Below are 17,382 nucleotides of genomic sequence, written 5' to 3'. Positions count from 1 at the left end.
TTTCCTCCCATGATGAGATTGTATAATATTTTTATTCTTCTAAATTTTGAGGTGCAAACTTGCTAAATTCACACAAAAAAATCAAAATAGTGCGTACCCAAATTGTAAGTAAGTGAGCCACATGTATTGTCATAACGTGGTCAAAGTTGATGGCAAACTTGCTAAACTCGGCCAATTGTTCTTGTCGAGGAGAAGATGTATATTAGCATTCCAGGTTATGAATTTCAAATGGCTACGGGAAGTTAGCAGATTGTATCAGTTGCTATGCCCCAAAAATAGCAACTGCTTCTGCCTTCATTGGAACACATCAGCTATATCATATTGTGTTTAATAAGGAAAGAAATAATATAATCCAAAAGAAATAGTATTGTTATGTTTTGTCTAAAACTCATGTACATAGTATTCTACATATTCAAGAAGAGAAAATTCCAAAAAGAAAATCAAGTTGTTGAAAAAATAGCATAATTCAAAATCTAAAACTAAAAACCCAATTATTGTTCACGTACACAGTATTATAGATAAGTATTCAAAAATCAAGAACCAATTAGTTTTTCTATCCACACAACAATTAGCATAAACCTAGGTACTAATGGAATTTAAAAATAATTCAGTTCTTTGAATTTCCTCACTCCTAAAATACCAAAAAATTTCTCATAATCTAAACAATTCCCAAAGTTATTCGTCAACCAAATAGGCCAACTAAGGTCCCAAACACAAAAATTCTAGCCACGACACAACAGTCTACTTAAGCCAATGTACTTTGAAGAATTAGAATTTCCTTTAAAAATTTAAGATAAAAAAAAATTAAACTGTTACATCCCATGTTCCATACGCAATCAATTTTAAGATTCAAACTCTACTCTCTTTTCTCTTCCGTTTTCCCAAAATTTCTAGAATACCAAACTGTCAAATTAAACAATAAACAACAAATTATTAGTATAAGGAAATGAAAATCTAATATAGCTGATGTGTATTGAACCAAGAAAAGTAACAAATTTATTCCTCTTTCCTTCAAAAGGTTTTAAGAAAAGAATGGTTACCAATTGATTAGTATGACCTTCAAAAGATTAAAAATCCTCTAGTGATAGTGAGTCTTGATCATTGACATCTGTCGAGGAATTGACAAACGAAATAGAGATAAAAATATAATTTAGTTCAGCATATAAGATGAATAAAAAAGGAGAAAAATAGCAATTTCTCTTTGATGAAAATGAATAACACTCTTACTATAAAACAAAGACCAAAATAAAAACCTCACATTGAAGTTAATTATCATACATAATAGCAAACATATTGAGAGTAACATTCCTACAGTCTAGAAGGGCAACCATAAAACAATTTATAAAAAACATGATCAAATGCCCAACTCAAATCAATTTTGAAAAAAAAAAAATTAATGAGATGGGAATAAATAAAAAAAAGAATAAGAATAATACAAATAGCAGAACTCATTTTGAGTTTATACCCTTTGGACTTGGGTTACTAATGTTCACCTCGCATCTGCTTCAGTTTCTTCTACAAGCTCTAGAGTCACTATCTGTTTCTTGCACTCATTTGATTGAGTATTGGTAGACGGAGTTGAGCCATGACTGAAAGAATGGAAAAAACACTCAAGAAACTATCCCATTGAAGGCCATACTGATCAATTTGTAAAGAGAGAACAATTGAAAATTTATAGAAAATAAAAATGAGAGGTGAGGAGGATGCAATCTATTGATGACTATAGGAATTCCATAAAATAGCGGCATCTCAAGAGTCTGGGTTAATAGAGAGACACACGATAGATTTGGAGATAAAGTATCAGTGACTTTAAAAATTCCATATAATAGTGGCAACTCAAGAGTCTGAGTTAATGGAGAGACGCACGATAGATTTAGAGATAAAGTAACACCTAAATTTAAGAAGAGACTCAAAAAATGGCAATCAATAAAACAAAAAATAAAAAAGAAAGAACGAAAATAAATGATGACATGATGCTGATGTGGCTTAACTGGAGCGTAGCAACAATAAATGATATGCTTTAACTTTTAGATATATATAGATATAGATGGCATAATGCGTAGTCTAAAGAAATAGGTCAGTTACAAATAAAGCCATCCAGGTCCATGGCTAAAGGCAGGGGTGGCAATTCGTGTTCGCGTGTCGGGTTCGTGTCGTGTCAAGTCATGAGTATTCGACTACATAGGTCAACACTAACCCGACCTGTTTATTAAACGGGTCAAGATTTCTCAACCCTAACACGACCCATTTATTAAACGGGTCAGTCGTGTCGACCTGTTTATCAGATTTTATCAAAATGAAAAATAAAAATTAATGAAAAAACAAACAAATAAATATTTTTAATATAAAATTCAGAACTAACGAGTAACTGCATCACAAATAATCATTCAAAATTAAAGCATATCCCAATATCACAAATAATCAATCACAATATGTCAAAGAAAATAAATCACAACAACTAATAAGTTTATATACCTAGAGTTTGAAGGGTATATTAGTAAAATATCATTTAATTAAACGGGTCAGACGGGTCAAACAGGTTCTATGTGTTCAACACTAACCCAACCCATTTATTAAACGGGTTAGTCGTGTCAACCCGAATATGACACGAACCCGTTAAGTCTCAACCTATAACCTGCTAATTTCGTGTCGTGTCGTGTCGTGTCGTGTCGGGTTCGCGGGTCGTGTCAAATTTTGCCACCCATAGCTAAAGCATTCTTCAGTCTCCACCACAAGTGGTGGGTTATCAAAATAAATAAAATTACAAGATAAAAAGATTCCATGGTTGGCAAGATCATCAAAATTAAGGTAATCTTCCTGGTGTGTCCAATTCTTTTGTTGGGAAACTCATCCAATAGAATCCTATAGTTAAGGAGAAGAGGTTTCAAGGAGTTATTTAAAGAGTATTTTTAAGAATAATTACAAGGATGAGGCGTCCACTTTAGATAATGAGGCATCTCATTCAATCTTTGGTGTAAGTGTATATTTATGTTTAAATTGAATAACATCTTATTAGTTTAAGACTTTAAGTTTGTATTTGTTTTATATATATTACAATAAATAAACTATTAATCCAATTATTTGATGTCTTGAAGCATTCTTCTCGTCTAGCCAAGCGTCCATCCACAGCCTCCATTCCTTTGGATATTCGTGCTCACAAAAAACAAATTATTGGTAGGGATAGTATCAGTCTTTCACAATCCTTTTTTGGTACTTCTCCAACATGAAATTGAATTTGTCTATTTCACCGTCAAAGAGGACTACATCAGTCGGTTCTGGATTTCTTCTACACAATAGCATTGGTGAAGTGTTAGCTCCATCATGCGTTCGGGTGGAGAAGGATTTGAATACTTTGATTAGAGATAGTTTTGATTTCTTTTCTTTTCATTTTTGTTCGCATACCTTTACCATGTAATCGTGCTGCATTAGGTTTGCCTAATGTTGAAAAAAACAAAAAAACTATTGCTTGGTTAGAAGAATGACTTTCTTTTCTTGTCCTCATTGTATAATTAATTCTATTTAAATAAAGTCTACTATCATTGTTACTAAAAAAAAATCTAATTATTAAAAAATCTAATTATTTGAATCAATGACGTAATGTTTAAACTATTAAACCATGTCATCATCATTTGACTATTCAAATGTTGGATAAATTACCTCATCAAATGATCAATTCAAATCTGCCCTTGATCATGAAAAATAAAAAGTAAAAAACTACTGAACCACGTTATCATAATTTAACTATTCAAAATGTTGGATAAATTCTCCCCAGGGAGAAAATCACTAAAAAGATTTAATAAGCACCTCATCAAATCTGCCTTGAACACGAACTTACAGTTAACAACTGGCTCCATTATCATAATCAAACCCCTATAAATATAAGAATTCGGAGCAGAGACTCACAGTCAAGCCAGCTCCTATTCACCTACTGGATCCTCTCACTCCCACATCCCAATCTCTTCAATTCTCCCTCAAAAATGAGCTGGTGGTGGGCTGGAGGAATCGGCGCTGCCAGGGCAAGCACAACCTATTTTACTAATCTCTTTCTAATATACTTTTATTGAACAAAATATACATGACATGGACAAAATTCACCTCCCATTGTAGCTACAAAAAATAAAATAAAATAAAAAATCATTCCTTGAGGGCCTATTTGGTCCTGCTGCAATATACAAAGAAGCGGCATTCACCTAAGCACCAAAGACAAATGTCTTCCTAAAGGCACCTAGCACATAGGTAAGTTCCCAGATCACCTTTAAAATAATTTCTTGATTCTTTGTTTGAGGTTGAAATGACAAGATCAAAACAAATGCAAAGAATATTGAAGAAGAAGAGAGAGAGAGGGAATGGTCCCATCTCTGTAATATATTGGCATGAAACATGTGTGCCTGTACACGTAACGTAACCAAATTTGGCTTCCATTATTGTCCTATATTTTTTTTATTGTCCTATAGTATTTGGCATGATAGACACTGATCTAAAAGAACATGGGGAATTTATCAACAAAAAAAAAAAGAACATGGGGAAAAAGGATTGGATCAATAGCTTTCTTTTTTTTTAGTGAGTTTTTGGCCCCAAGGGAGAGGAAAAGATAAGGTAATTAACACCAAATAATTCTAAATTGTTAAAAGCAATTGATATTTCAAATGACTACTCAAGTCATTTTCTCTTTCTTGACAATATGAGGCGGAAGATTTAAGATTCATTGAATTTATGTGATTTTATAATTATAATTGATGCTGCATGTAAGCCACAAAAATGTAAAAGCAAAAACTGACCTGGGATTTTGGTGGGTTTTATGGGAAAGAGTTGGGGATGGAAGTGGTGCAAGCTATGGTTTTATCAACAAAGCACTGACCTATGGTTTTGCCATTTCATCACTGAAACCATCTAAAATTGATACCAACATAGGTCTTAACAAATCCGTGACACCAATTGAAAAAAAAAAAAAAAAGCATGCCCAGCAATAATATATTTCACCAAATCAAACTGAAATCAAAGAGGTTGTAGAGCAAATTACAAAATTCACCACTGACAAACGTAAGTACAAAAAGATTTTATAAGTGCAAGTAGATAGTAGTAGAAAAAAGAAAAAAGAAAAAAAGAACCAGAGCCTGTTTTCATTCACAATTCAACCCCAACACCACCAAAAATTAATCAATAAAAAAAACGATAAATTTATCTCAAAATTCAACAAAAACACTGTAAGAAAAAAAAAAGGACCTTCTGGGCAATCTAAGAGTGCTTGTGGATTTCACAAGCTTCCTTCTTGCGCTTGCACTCGAAGTGGTCAATATACTAGTTTTAAATAGCCGTCAGTTCCCAATTCACATAGATTATGAAAGGCTCAAGTAATATGGTCAATTTAAAGTTCATAACATTTTTTGGAAATGAAAGCTTACAATATAGTTTGGATACACCCATCATGGTCCATGCTAACTCGACAATTTTATTTAAAATGCCATTTCAAGAACAAACCTGAATACTTTAATCTATACAAAACAAATATAATACACAGACAATATAGTACATACATGCTAATAGACATGACACAAATCACAATGATATGCAACCCAACAATCTTCATGGATTTCTCCATTAATAGAAAAAAGTAAAAAATAATTGAAAAAGTTAAAGAATTTACCTTCCCAACAAAGAGCATTGGTATCAAGAAAGAAGGAACCGCTGAAACCAATCCCAAAAGTAGGTACTCCAATTCTGTAAAGCTCTGTCAATTACCAAAATTAACTTCTTACACAAAGCATAACAGATAATTTGTTAAAGAAAGAGAGAGAGAAGGCATTTTATATTTTAATATTAAAAACACTTAATTACCATTTACTCTTTTTTTCCTTCTTTGATAGACATTACTACCATTCTCACGCATATGTAAAATGCAATTAAGGTAACCATTTAAAAAAAAAAGTATAGTACACTTTTTGTCACTAAAATTTGTTCTAAATTTAATTTTTGTCCACTCAGTTTCATGCTTAGATCCATAGTTGACAACGTTCTGATGTAGCACCTTTTTCTTTTTTGCTTACAACAAAATTCAAAAAAAAAAATCCAGTGACAAAATTGCAAATCTCGTGGATAGTAAGAACTATATTCCAACTAAGTAAAAAAAAAAAAGTCAAACGGTATTAATGTATCAAGTTAAATCGTTCAGCTACATTGATGATTGAACATCTACAAGTGACAAAATTGTAAAAATACAACTACCCTTTTTCTTTGACTATTGTTTTTGTTGTTTTCTTGTCGTGTTTCTTACTTTTCGCAGTAACCAAACAGCAAGCTAAAAATTAGTGGGGAAAAAAAAACAAAAAATAAAAAGTCCAAACCTCGGGACCCTGTAAAACTACATGGCACACGTGTTAACCACTAAGGTAACTTAGGTTCATAAATAAGTTTTATAAATAAATATTTTATACATAAATCTTTTATAAATAGTAATATTTAATATTTAATACATAAATATCTTATAAATAGTAATATTTAATATTTAATACATAAATATCTTATAATTAGTAATATTTTTATTTATATTTAATATAGATAGTAATATTTAATATTTTTTTGATTAATTAAGAATCATGTGTAAATTAATGAAAATTAAAAAATTATTTCAAATAAAATAAAATTGATAATAAAAACAAACTAATCTTTTACCCTATTTTTTTAAAACAAAGTAACATTTTACTTTAGATTTATATATATATATATATATATATATATATATATATATATATATATATATATATATATATATATATATATATATATAAATGACTCACTTTAGGTTTCAATACAAAGAAAAAGAAAAAAAAAAAAGACTCACTTTAGGTTTCACTACAAAAACTTGAATTTAAACAATTGATTGATGACATGGCTATTAATCTTTGATCACCTTGAAATTTTTTAAGCATGAAAAATATATGAAGATAATGTAATCTAACGGTATATTTGTTAAAATTCACATTGAATTAAGAAATATAGGGTTAGGTTCAAGTTACACTTGATGTAACTCTAAAAACTGTTACACCAACCAATAAGTTATTGTTGAATTCATATTTTGAAAATCCAACCGTTGGATCACATTTTCTATATGTCCTTAACATGCATGCCAATTTTCATGCCAATCGGATGTAATTTACCATTTGATATTTAAACTCATCTTTTATGCGTTATTTTAAACTACAAAAACTTGAATTTAAACAATTGATTGATGACATGACTATTAATCTTTGATCACCTTGAAATTTTGCAAGCATGAAAAATATATGAAGATAATGTAATCTAACGGTAAATTTGTCAAAATTCACATTGAATTAAGAAATATAGGATTGGATTCAAGTTACACTTAATGTAACTCTAAAAAATGTTACACCAACCAATAAGTTATTTTTTAATTCATAATTTGAAAATCCAACCGTTGGATCACATTTTCTATATGTTCTTAACATGCATGCCAATTTTCATGCCAATCGGATGTAATTTACCATTTGATCTTTAAATTCATCTTTTATGCGTTATTTTAAACTACAAAAACTTGAATTTAAACAATTGATTGATGACATGGCTATTAATCTTTGATCACCTTTAAAATTTGTAAGCACAAAAAATATATGAAGATAATGTAATCTAATGGTAGATTTGTCAAAATTCACATCGAATTAAGAAATATAGGGCAAGGTTCAAGTTACACTTAATGTAACTCTAAAAAATGTTACATCAAGAAATAACTTATTATTGAATTCATATTTCGAAAATCCAACCGTTGGATCACATTTTCTATATGTTATTAATATGCATGCCAATTTTCATGCCAATCGGATGTAATTTACTATTTGATTTTTGAACTCATCTTTTATACGTTATTTTAAATTACAAAAACTTGAATTTAAACAATTGATTGATGACATGGCTATTAATCTTTGATCACTTTGAAATTTTTTAAGCATGAAAAATATATGAAGATAATGTAATCTAACGGTAAATTTGTCGAAATTCACATTGAATTAAGAAATATAGGGTTGGGTTTAAGTTACATCTGATATAATTCTAAAAAATGTTACACTAACTAATAACTTATTATTGAATTCATATTTTGAAAATCTAACCATTGGATTATATGTTCTATATGTTCTTAACGTACATGCCAATTTTCATGCCAATCGGGTGTAATTTACAACTTGATCTTTAAACTCATCTTTTATGCGTTATTGTAAACTACAAAAACTTAATTTTATACAAAAGCCTTAGCTATAGCGGCGGTCACAAAAAATGCCACAATAGATCTCATCTACAGCGGCGGGCCAAAAACGCGCCGCAATAGGCGATATATAGCGGCAGTTTTTGCACCCGCCGCAATAGGCCCGCTGCAATTTCAGGGTCTATTGCGGCGGGTCATTGACTCGCCGCTATATCTAAGCCGAAGGCCGCTAAAGTAGGTCTATTACGGCGGGTCACTGGCCCGCCGCAATAGTACGCCGCAATAGATTTCATGTATAGTGGTGGGCCAAAAAAGCACCGCAATAGGCGACCTATAGCGACAATTTTCGAACCCGCCGCAATAGGCCAGTTTTCTTGTAGTGAACTGGCTCCATTATCATAATCAAACCCCTATAAATATAAGAATTCGGAGCAGAGACTCACAGTCAAGCCAGCTCCTATTCACCTACTGGATCCTCTCACTCCCACATCCCAATCTCTTCAATTCTCCCTCAAAAATGAGCTGGTGGTGGGCTGGAGCAATCGGCGTTGCCAGGGCAAGCACAACCTATTTTACTAATCTCTTTCTAATGCTATTTATCGGATAATTCTTAGAGTATAGTGACATGACATTCCTTCTTCTTACATATTCATGATGATCATACTGTTAATTTAATTAATGTCATTCATTATAATGAATATGAAATGAATAAGTATCATGTTACTGTACTTGGAGAATATTTAATAATTATGCACTATCTAAGGCGTATCTAACAATTTTTATTTTTATTGATCAGTGTTACAGGCATAGTTGGTAATAGCTTAGCTGAAATATTACCACTCTTAGACACCCCAGGTGGGCCATGGAAAGTCTATGGTGTGGCACGTCGTCCACGAACGAACTGGAATTCGGACCATCCTGTCGAGTATATTCACTGTGATATCTCCGATCCTCAAGAAACTCAAACCAAGCTTTCCCAACTCACCGATGTCACACACATTTTCTATGTCACATGGGCCAACAAATCCATTGAGGTTGAGAATTGTGAAACCAACAGCGCCATGTTCCGAAATGCCCTATGTGCGGTGATCCCCCATGCGACTAATCTTAAACACATCACTCTCCAGACAGCTACTAAACACTACATCGGAGACTTCGAGACTTCTGGAGAAATGAGGTTCGCAAACGATCAGCCTTTTATAGAGGACTTGTCGAGAGTAGAAGTACCTAACTTCTATTACACTCTTAAGGATGTTATGTTCGAGGAATCCTAGAAAAAAGAGGGACTCACTTGGTCAGTTCATAGACCCAACGTGATTTTTGGGTTTTCACCTTATAGTTTGATGAATATAATTGGGACACTTTGTGTTTACGCTGCTATATGTAAGCACGAGGGGGTTGCTTTGAAATTCCTTGGTGTTAAAGCTACTTGGGAGTGTTATTCTGTGGCTGCTGATGCTGATCTTATTGCTGAGCAACATATTTGGGCTGCAGTGCATCCTAATGTGATGCTGAGCAAAAGAAGGACTCACTTGGTCAGTTTATAGACCCAACTTGATTTTTGGGTTTTCACCTTATAGTTTGATGAATATAATTGGGACACTTTGTGTTTACGCTGCTATATGTAAGCACGAGGGGGTTGCTTTGAAATTCCCTGGTGTTAAAGCTACTTAGGAGTGTTATTCTGTGGCTGCTGATGCTGATCTTATTGCTGAGCAACATATTTGGGCTGTAGTGCATCCTAATGCGAAGAATGAAGCCTTTAATTGTAGCAATGGGGATTTGTTTAAGTGGAAGCATCTTTGGAAGGTGCTGGTCGAGCAATTTGGGATTGAGGAGTATGGATTTGAGGAGGGTGAGAGAGTGAGCTTGGTGGAGTTGATGAAGGACAAGGGTCTAGTGTGGGATGAGATTGTAAAGGAGATTCAGTTGCAACCCACAAAGTTGGAGGAGGTTGGGATTTGGTGGTTTGCAGATTTTACTTTGGGAAATGAAGGTTTGATGGATAGTATGAATAAGTGTAAGGAGCATGGGTTTTTAGGGTTCAGGAATTTCCTGGATAGATAAGATGAAAGGCTACAAGATTGTGCCTCAGTAAAGTTTTATTCAGTGAAAGTTGTTATGTCTTGTGAATGGGTGTTGGGATTGAGATGATGTGCAATAGCAATTATTACATTCCTTGTGAAAAAGTAAAAATTAACATACTAAAAAAAATTTTAAAATGAAAAAGTTGAAGAAAAAAATTATCTTATTAAACTTTACCTTTGATATAGAGATGGTAATTGCATAGGGCCGTATCCAAATCTTAGGTGGATGTTGAGGCGAGGTTTCAAATCTGTGTGCTATGCTATACTGCTATGTAGTAGTTGAAAATTTACAACAAAGGGGTTATAGACAAATTTGCACACCCCCACAAAAGTCCATAACAAAAACACAAATAAAAAGTAGGATTTAAAACGTGCTTCTATCTCATGGTTATTTTATTGAACAATAGCAAAAATTTCCCTTACTTGTATCTAACAAGGATATTCACATTTCCTTGTTTTTAAGGCACAATCTTGTTAGCTTTTATCTTATCTATCCAAGTAATCATTGAATCCTTAGAGTTCCTAAACCCTAAGAATCCATGCTTCTTGCTCTTATTCATACTATCCACACAATCCCCTGCATTCAACATCAAATCCGCAAACCACCAAACCCCAACTTCCTCCAACTTTGTAGGCTGCAACTGATTCTCTCTCACAATCTTGTCCCACACTAGACCTTTACCCTTCATCAAGTTTACCAAAGTAACTCTCTCACCCTCCATAAACCCATAGTTCTCAATCCCAAATTGTTCAGCCAACACCTTCCAAAGATCCTTCCACTTAAACACATCCCCATTGTTGCAATTAAATGCTTCATTCCTTGCATTAGGATCCACCACAGCCCAAATTTGTTGCTCTGCAATAAGATCAGCATCTGAAGAAGTCATATAGTAATATTCCCAAGCCTCTTTGTTTCCAGGAAATTTCAAAGTAAGCCCCTCATGCTTACATATAGCCGCATACACACAAAGCGTGCCAATTATATTCATCAAACTATAGGGTGAAAACCCAAATATGGTAGTAGGCCTGTGGACCGACCAAGTCAACCCCTCTTTATTCTTAACTTCATCGAACAAAATATCTTCTTGAGTGTAGTAAAAATTGGGCACGTTTAAACGTGGCATGTCCTCAGTAAAAGGTGGAATATGGTGTTTGATTTTGCCAAGGGTTTCGAAGGGTCCTATGTAGTGTTTGGTACCTGTTTGGAGACAAATGTGTTTGAGGTTTGGCGCGTGAGGAATTACTGCTCGTAGAACATTGCGGAACATAGTACTATTGGTTTCACATTTTTGGGCCTCGGTGGGCCGACTAGCCCATGTTACATAGAAAATATGTGTCACATCAGTGAGTTGGGAAAGTTTGGTTTGGGTTTCTTTTGTGTCAGAGACATCGCATTGGATGTACTCAACAGGATAGTCTTTGTTCCAATTTGGGCGAGGACGACGTGCTACACCATAGACTTTCCAAGGCCCACCTGGGGTATCTGAGAGTGGCAAGATTTCGGCTAAGCTGTTGCCCACAATGCCAGTCACACCAATCACTAAGCCTACGCTTTGGTAGCTTCGTGGTGCTTCATGATCTTCCTCATATTTCTTCTGTAAAATTCATAGAGAAAGAGTTAGCATATGTGTTGGTGTACAAAATTCATAATAGCATGTCTTGGTGTATAAAAGATATAGTGAGGGAGTTTATACCTTTGCAGCGCCAACAGATCTAGCCCACCCCCAGCTCATTCTGAAATTAGTGCAAGTAAGAGGCTTGTAGATATGTAAGCTTAACTATTTATTTAGCCAAAGAAGAATAAATATTTTAATCTGATTTGTGTACTGGCTATCTGCTTCAACTTATATAGAACATAAAAGAAAATTCCAGAATCAGAAAGAAGACAGTCCACATAAATGACATAAGCCATGACATACTGTACTAGGCCTAACCTCCCAGCATAGAAGACTAGAAGAAGTGAATGGATGAACTTGAAGGTTGAAACTTGTTTAAAGTCAAATTTGGACAAGATTTCCGTTAAATACAATGGGGATTGGGATCAAAATGTCGACATATTTTGGACATGCGAGTGTCCGTATTGCTTTTTGTTTGCACAACCTTGTTGAAAAATGAAAACCTTTCCGATTTTGCGTCAATTTATCAACTATCAAGTTTGAAATATAGAAATATCTGCCACATTGGAATGGATCAACAAAAGTGATATTTCATATAGAAATATCTTTCATATTGACTAATTTGCAACAATTGATATTCTTCATATTTGTCAGTTTGTACAATGCGATCTTGATAAGATCTTTGCTAGTTTGGTTTAGATGCCTGTGGAATGGAGAATGGATTCAGATAAACGGACTCTAATTGTTGTGAGAAGAAAAGATACGTGAAATTAGTGCTTAATGGCAACAATGGCATCAAATTTTTAATTAAACACGTGGGTTGAGATTTAGGGTCCGTTTGGATACAGCTGAAAACTGAAAACTGAAAACACTGTAGCAAAATAATTTTTAAATGTGTGAATAGTACAGCGAGTCCCATTTTAAATATATAAAAAAAAAAACTGAAAAGTGCTGGTACTGTTCATGAACAGTGCATAAACAGTACAAAACAGTGAGGAATAGTGCTCTTGTCAGCTGGTTGAAACCTGTGCAAGAAAAAAAAAAAAAAAAAAAGAGAAACACTGAACGCTGGACGCGTTCAGCGTTTCCCAAACGGACGCTTAGAGGACGTTTGGATGCAGCGTCCACGTTTTGCGTCCAAGTTTTGCTTCTTTTTTTTTTTTTTTTTTTTTTTTTGCTGCTGCAGGAGACAAGCGCGCAGTGCGCGCACTGTACATGTACTTTTTTAGCAATTTTTTATTAAAAGTGGGTCCCGCAGCACTATTTACACATTTAAAAATTATTTTGCTACAATGTTTTCAGTTTTCAGCAATAAATTCTATCCAAACGGACCCTTAATATACTACTTCTTAAAATTTCTAAATTATCAGATGTAAAGTATAATTTTTCAAATATATATAACACAATGGAACTAGTGTTGGTCATTTTTCGTTTTCTCAATCCTTGTACAAAATTCATAATAGCATACGTGTTTGCATATATAGAAAGAGTAAGGGAATTTATACCTTTGCAGCTCTAATAGACCTAGCCAACCACCAGCTCATTCTTAAAGAAATAAATGGATGAGGAACAAGTTTTTTCTTTTCATTTTAAAAAGACACTGCAACCCTCTCAAGCTTCCAAATAAGAACGAAGCCTCCCAGGAGTCCACGCTTGGCGCTTCTGTCCAAGAAAAATAGATGTCATGGCTTGTGTCATTAACACATCCACTTTCAACTTTTTTATGTAATTGGGTTTGGGTGAGCTTGCAATTGATATATTTAACTCTCTGATAGTGGCAATTATTGAGGATGAATGAATTGAAAAAATGGATGATAAACCCACCATTCATGTGCGCATGAGCTATGATAATGAAAATGACTTGTTTTAGGTTTAGTATATCCAATGTACTGGCCTGGTTAGATGGTGATATGTGTTTAAAAGTGGACACGTATCACCATCTTAATGGGTCTAGTACCACTGGACATTAAACTCAGGCTTAACCCTAATGAAAATATAGATAAAAACAAAAAACTAATAAACAAATTAATGGCAGCAGATGGTTGCTTTTAAGTATATTAATTGCCTTCGAACTTAAAATAAGCAGTCAAAAGGATAAATTCAAGAGTCTTCTATTTAGTCATTTTTATAGATAAAAATTATTAAATTTTTCTATTTAAAAATTGTTTGAATAGCTATTTTTAAAAAGCTTCTTTTTCTTTCTTTCTTTCTTTCTTTTGTAATAATGGATAATGGCATAATGCCTAGGCTAAAGAAATAGGTCAGTTACAAATAAAGCCATCCAGGTCCATGGCTAAAGCATTCTTCAGTCTCCACCACAAGCGGTGGGTTATCAAAATAAATAAAATTACAAAATAAAAAGATTCCATGGTTGGCAAGATCATCAAAATTAAGGTAATCTTCCTGGTGTGTCCAATTCTTTTGTTGGGAAACTCATCCAATAGAATCCTATAGTTAAGGAGAAGAGGTTTCAAGGAGTTATTTAAAGAGTATTTTTAAGAATAATTACAAGGATGAGGCGTCCACTTGGATAATGAGGCATCTCATTCAATCTTTGGTGTAAGTGTATATTTATGTTTAAAATGAATAACATCTTATTTGTTTAAGATTTTAAGTTTGTATTTGTTTTTTATATATTACAATGAATAAACTATTAATCCAATTATTTGATGTCTTGAAGCATTGTTCTCGTCTAGCCAAGCGTCCATCCACAGCCTCCATTCCTTTGGATATTCGTGCTCACAAAAAACAAATTATTGGTAGGGATAGTATGAGTCTTTCACAATCCTTTTTTGGTACTTCTCCAACATGAAATTGAGTTTGTCTATTTCACCATCAAAGAGGACTACATTAGTCGGTTCTGGATTTCTTCTACACAACAACATTGGTGAAGTGTTAGCTCCATCATGCGTCCAGGTGGAGAAGAATTTGAATACTTTGATTAGAGATAATTTTGATTTTTTCTTTTTCTTTTTTGTTCACATACCTTTACGATGTAATCGTGCTACATTAGGTTTGACTAATGTTGGAAAAAAAAAAAAAGTCATTGCTTAGTTAGAAAAATGCCTCTCTTTTTTCGTCCTCATTGTATAATTAATTCTATCTAAATAAAGTCTACTATCATTTCTACTAAAAAAATCTAATTATTTGAATCAATGACGTAATGATTAAACTATTAAACCATGTAATCATCATTTGACTATTCAAATGTTGGATAAATTACCTCATCAAATGATCAATTCAAATCTGCCCTTAATCACAAAAAAATAAAAAATAAAAAAACTACTGAACCACGTTATCATCATTTAACTATTCAAAATGTTGGATAAATTCTCCCCAGGTAGAAAACCACTAAAAAGATTTAAAAAGCACCTCATCAAATCTGCCTTGAACATGAACTTACAGTTAACAACTGGCTCCATTATCATAATCAAACCCCTATAAATTTAAGAATTCGGAGCAGAGACTCACAGTCAAGCCAGCTTCTATTCACCTACTGGATCCTCTCACTACCGCATCCCAATCCCTTCAATTCTCCCTCAAAAATGAGCTGGTGGTGGGCTGGAGCAATTGGCGCTGCCCGGGCAAGCACAACCTATTTTACTAATCTCTTTCTAATGCTATTTATCGGATAATTCTTAGAGTAGAGTGATGTGATATTCCTTCTTCTTATACATTCATGATGATCATACTGTTAATTTAATTAATGTCATTCACTATAATGAATATGAAATGAATGAGTATCATGTTACTGTACTTGGAGAATATCTAATAATTACGCACTACCTAAGGCGTATCTAACAATTTTTATTTTTATTGATTTCACAGAAGAAATTCGATGAAGATGAAGGCCCGCGAAGCTTTCAAAACGTGGGATTAGTGATCGGTGTTACAGGCATAGTTGGTAACAGCTTAGCTGAAATATTACCACTCTTAGACACCCCAGGTGGGCTATGGAAAGTCTATGGTGTGGCACGTCGTCCACGACCAAACTGGAATTCAGACCACCCTGTCGAGTATATTCAGTGTGATATCTCCGATCCTCAAGAAACTCAAACCAAGCTTTCCCAACTCACCGATGTCACACACATTTTCTATGTCACATGGGCCAACAAATCCACCGAGGCTGAGAATTGTGAAACCAACGGTGCCATGTTCCGAAATGTCCTACGTGCGGTGATCCCCCATGCGCCAAATCTCAAACACATCACTCTCCAGACAGGTACTAAACACTACATCGGAGACTTCGAGACTGCTGGAAAAATAAGGCTCGCAAACGATCAGCCTTTTACAGAGGACTTGTCGAGAGTGGAAGTACCTAACTTCTATTATACTCTTGAGGATGTTATGTTTGAGGAATCCGAGAAAAAAGAGGGACTCACTTGGTCAGTTCATAGACCCAACGTGATTTTTGGGTTTTCACCTTATAGTTTGATGAATATAATTGGGACACTTTGTGTTTACGCTGCGATATGTAAGCACGAGGGGGTTGCTCTGAAATTTCCTGGTGTTAAAGCTGCTTGGGAGTGTTATTCTGTGGCTGCTGATGCTGATCTTATTGCTGAGCAACATATTTGGGCTGCGGTGGATCCTAATGCAAAGAATGAAGCCTTTAATTGTAACAATGGAGATTTGTTTAAGTGGAAGCATCTTTGGAAGGTGCTGGCCGAGCAATTTGGGATTGAGGAGTATGGATTTGAGGAGGGTGAGAGAGTGAGCTTGGTGGAGTTGATGAAGGACAAGGGTCCAGTGTGGGATGAGATTGTAAAGGAGAATCAGTTGCAACCCACAAAGTTGGAGGAGGTTGGGGTTTGGTGGTTTGCAGATTTTACTTTGGGAAATGAAGGTTTGATGGATAGTATGAATAAATGTAAGGAGCATGGGTTTTTGGGGTTCAGGAACTCCAAGAACTCATTCATTTCCTGGATAGATAAGATGAAAGGCTACAAGATTGTGCCTCAGTAAAGTTTTATTCAGTGAAAGTTGCTATGTCTTTCGAATAGGTGTTGGAATTGAGATGATGTGCAATAGCAATTACCACATTCCTTGTGAAAAAAGTTAAAAATGAGAAGGTTGAAAAAAAAAATTATCTTATTGAACTTTACCTTTGATATAGAGATGGTAATTGCATAGGGCCGTATCCAAATCTTAGGTGGATGTTGAGGCGAGGTTTCAGATCTGTGTGCTATGTAGTAGTTGAAGTTGCTTTTGTCTTGTGCTATGCAATGTAAGGGTTACTCTGTTATCTCATATCTGTTGGATTTTGGGTTTTAGCCTTTCTGTGCTATTTGGTAATTGAATAAAAATTTGTTACTAATTTCTCGGAAAAATATATACATTAAAGAAAGAATACATAACACCCCCAACACCCAAAAAGAAAAAACTGCAAGAAAATATGTCATAGTTTAAATAACAAATGATACTCCTGTTTACATAGATCTGCTTTGTGTTATAGCGCAATTTTTTC

General features: G+C 34.1%; 2 protein-coding genes and 1 pseudogene across 2 annotated transcripts; 2 read left to right on the top strand and 1 right to left on the bottom strand.

Annotated features, from left to right (window-relative positions):
* Positions 1-9,003: 9,003 nt before the first annotated feature.
* On the top strand, positions 9,004-10,310 carry LOC142621664 (3-oxo-Delta(4,5)-steroid 5-beta-reductase-like; annotated as a pseudogene).
* A 330-nt stretch (positions 10,311-10,640) lies between these two features.
* On the bottom strand, positions 10,641-13,453 carry LOC142637564 (3-oxo-Delta(4,5)-steroid 5-beta-reductase-like). Its single transcript, XM_075811775.1, has 3 exons — positions 13,421-13,453; positions 11,994-12,033; positions 10,641-11,894 (listed from the first exon to the last, which is right to left on the bottom strand). Exons 2-3 carry the CDS (start codon positions 12,030-12,032, stop codon positions 10,758-10,760), a joined length of 1,176 nt encoding a protein of 391 aa, XP_075667890.1. The 5' UTR covers position 12,033; positions 13,421-13,453; the 3' UTR covers positions 10,641-10,757.
* A 1,948-nt stretch (positions 13,454-15,401) lies between these two features.
* On the top strand, positions 15,402-17,234 carry LOC142637580 (3-oxo-Delta(4,5)-steroid 5-beta-reductase-like). Its single transcript, XM_075811776.1, has 2 exons — positions 15,402-15,499; positions 15,744-17,234. The coding sequence occupies exons 1-2, from the start codon at positions 15,461-15,463 to the stop codon at positions 16,878-16,880; spliced, it is 1,176 nt and encodes a 391-aa protein (XP_075667891.1). The 5' UTR covers positions 15,402-15,460; the 3' UTR covers positions 16,881-17,234.
* The last annotated feature ends 148 nt before the right edge of the window (positions 17,235-17,382 follow it).

The sequence above is a fragment of the Castanea sativa genome, chromosome 1 (genome assembly GCF_040712315.1).
Source record: "Castanea sativa cultivar Marrone di Chiusa Pesio chromosome 1, ASM4071231v1".
In the NCBI taxonomy this organism is placed as follows: domain Eukaryota; kingdom Viridiplantae; phylum Streptophyta; class Magnoliopsida; order Fagales; family Fagaceae; genus Castanea; species Castanea sativa.
Note: the sequence above shows the minus strand (reverse complement) of the source record. Positions and strands in the feature narration are given on the sequence as shown.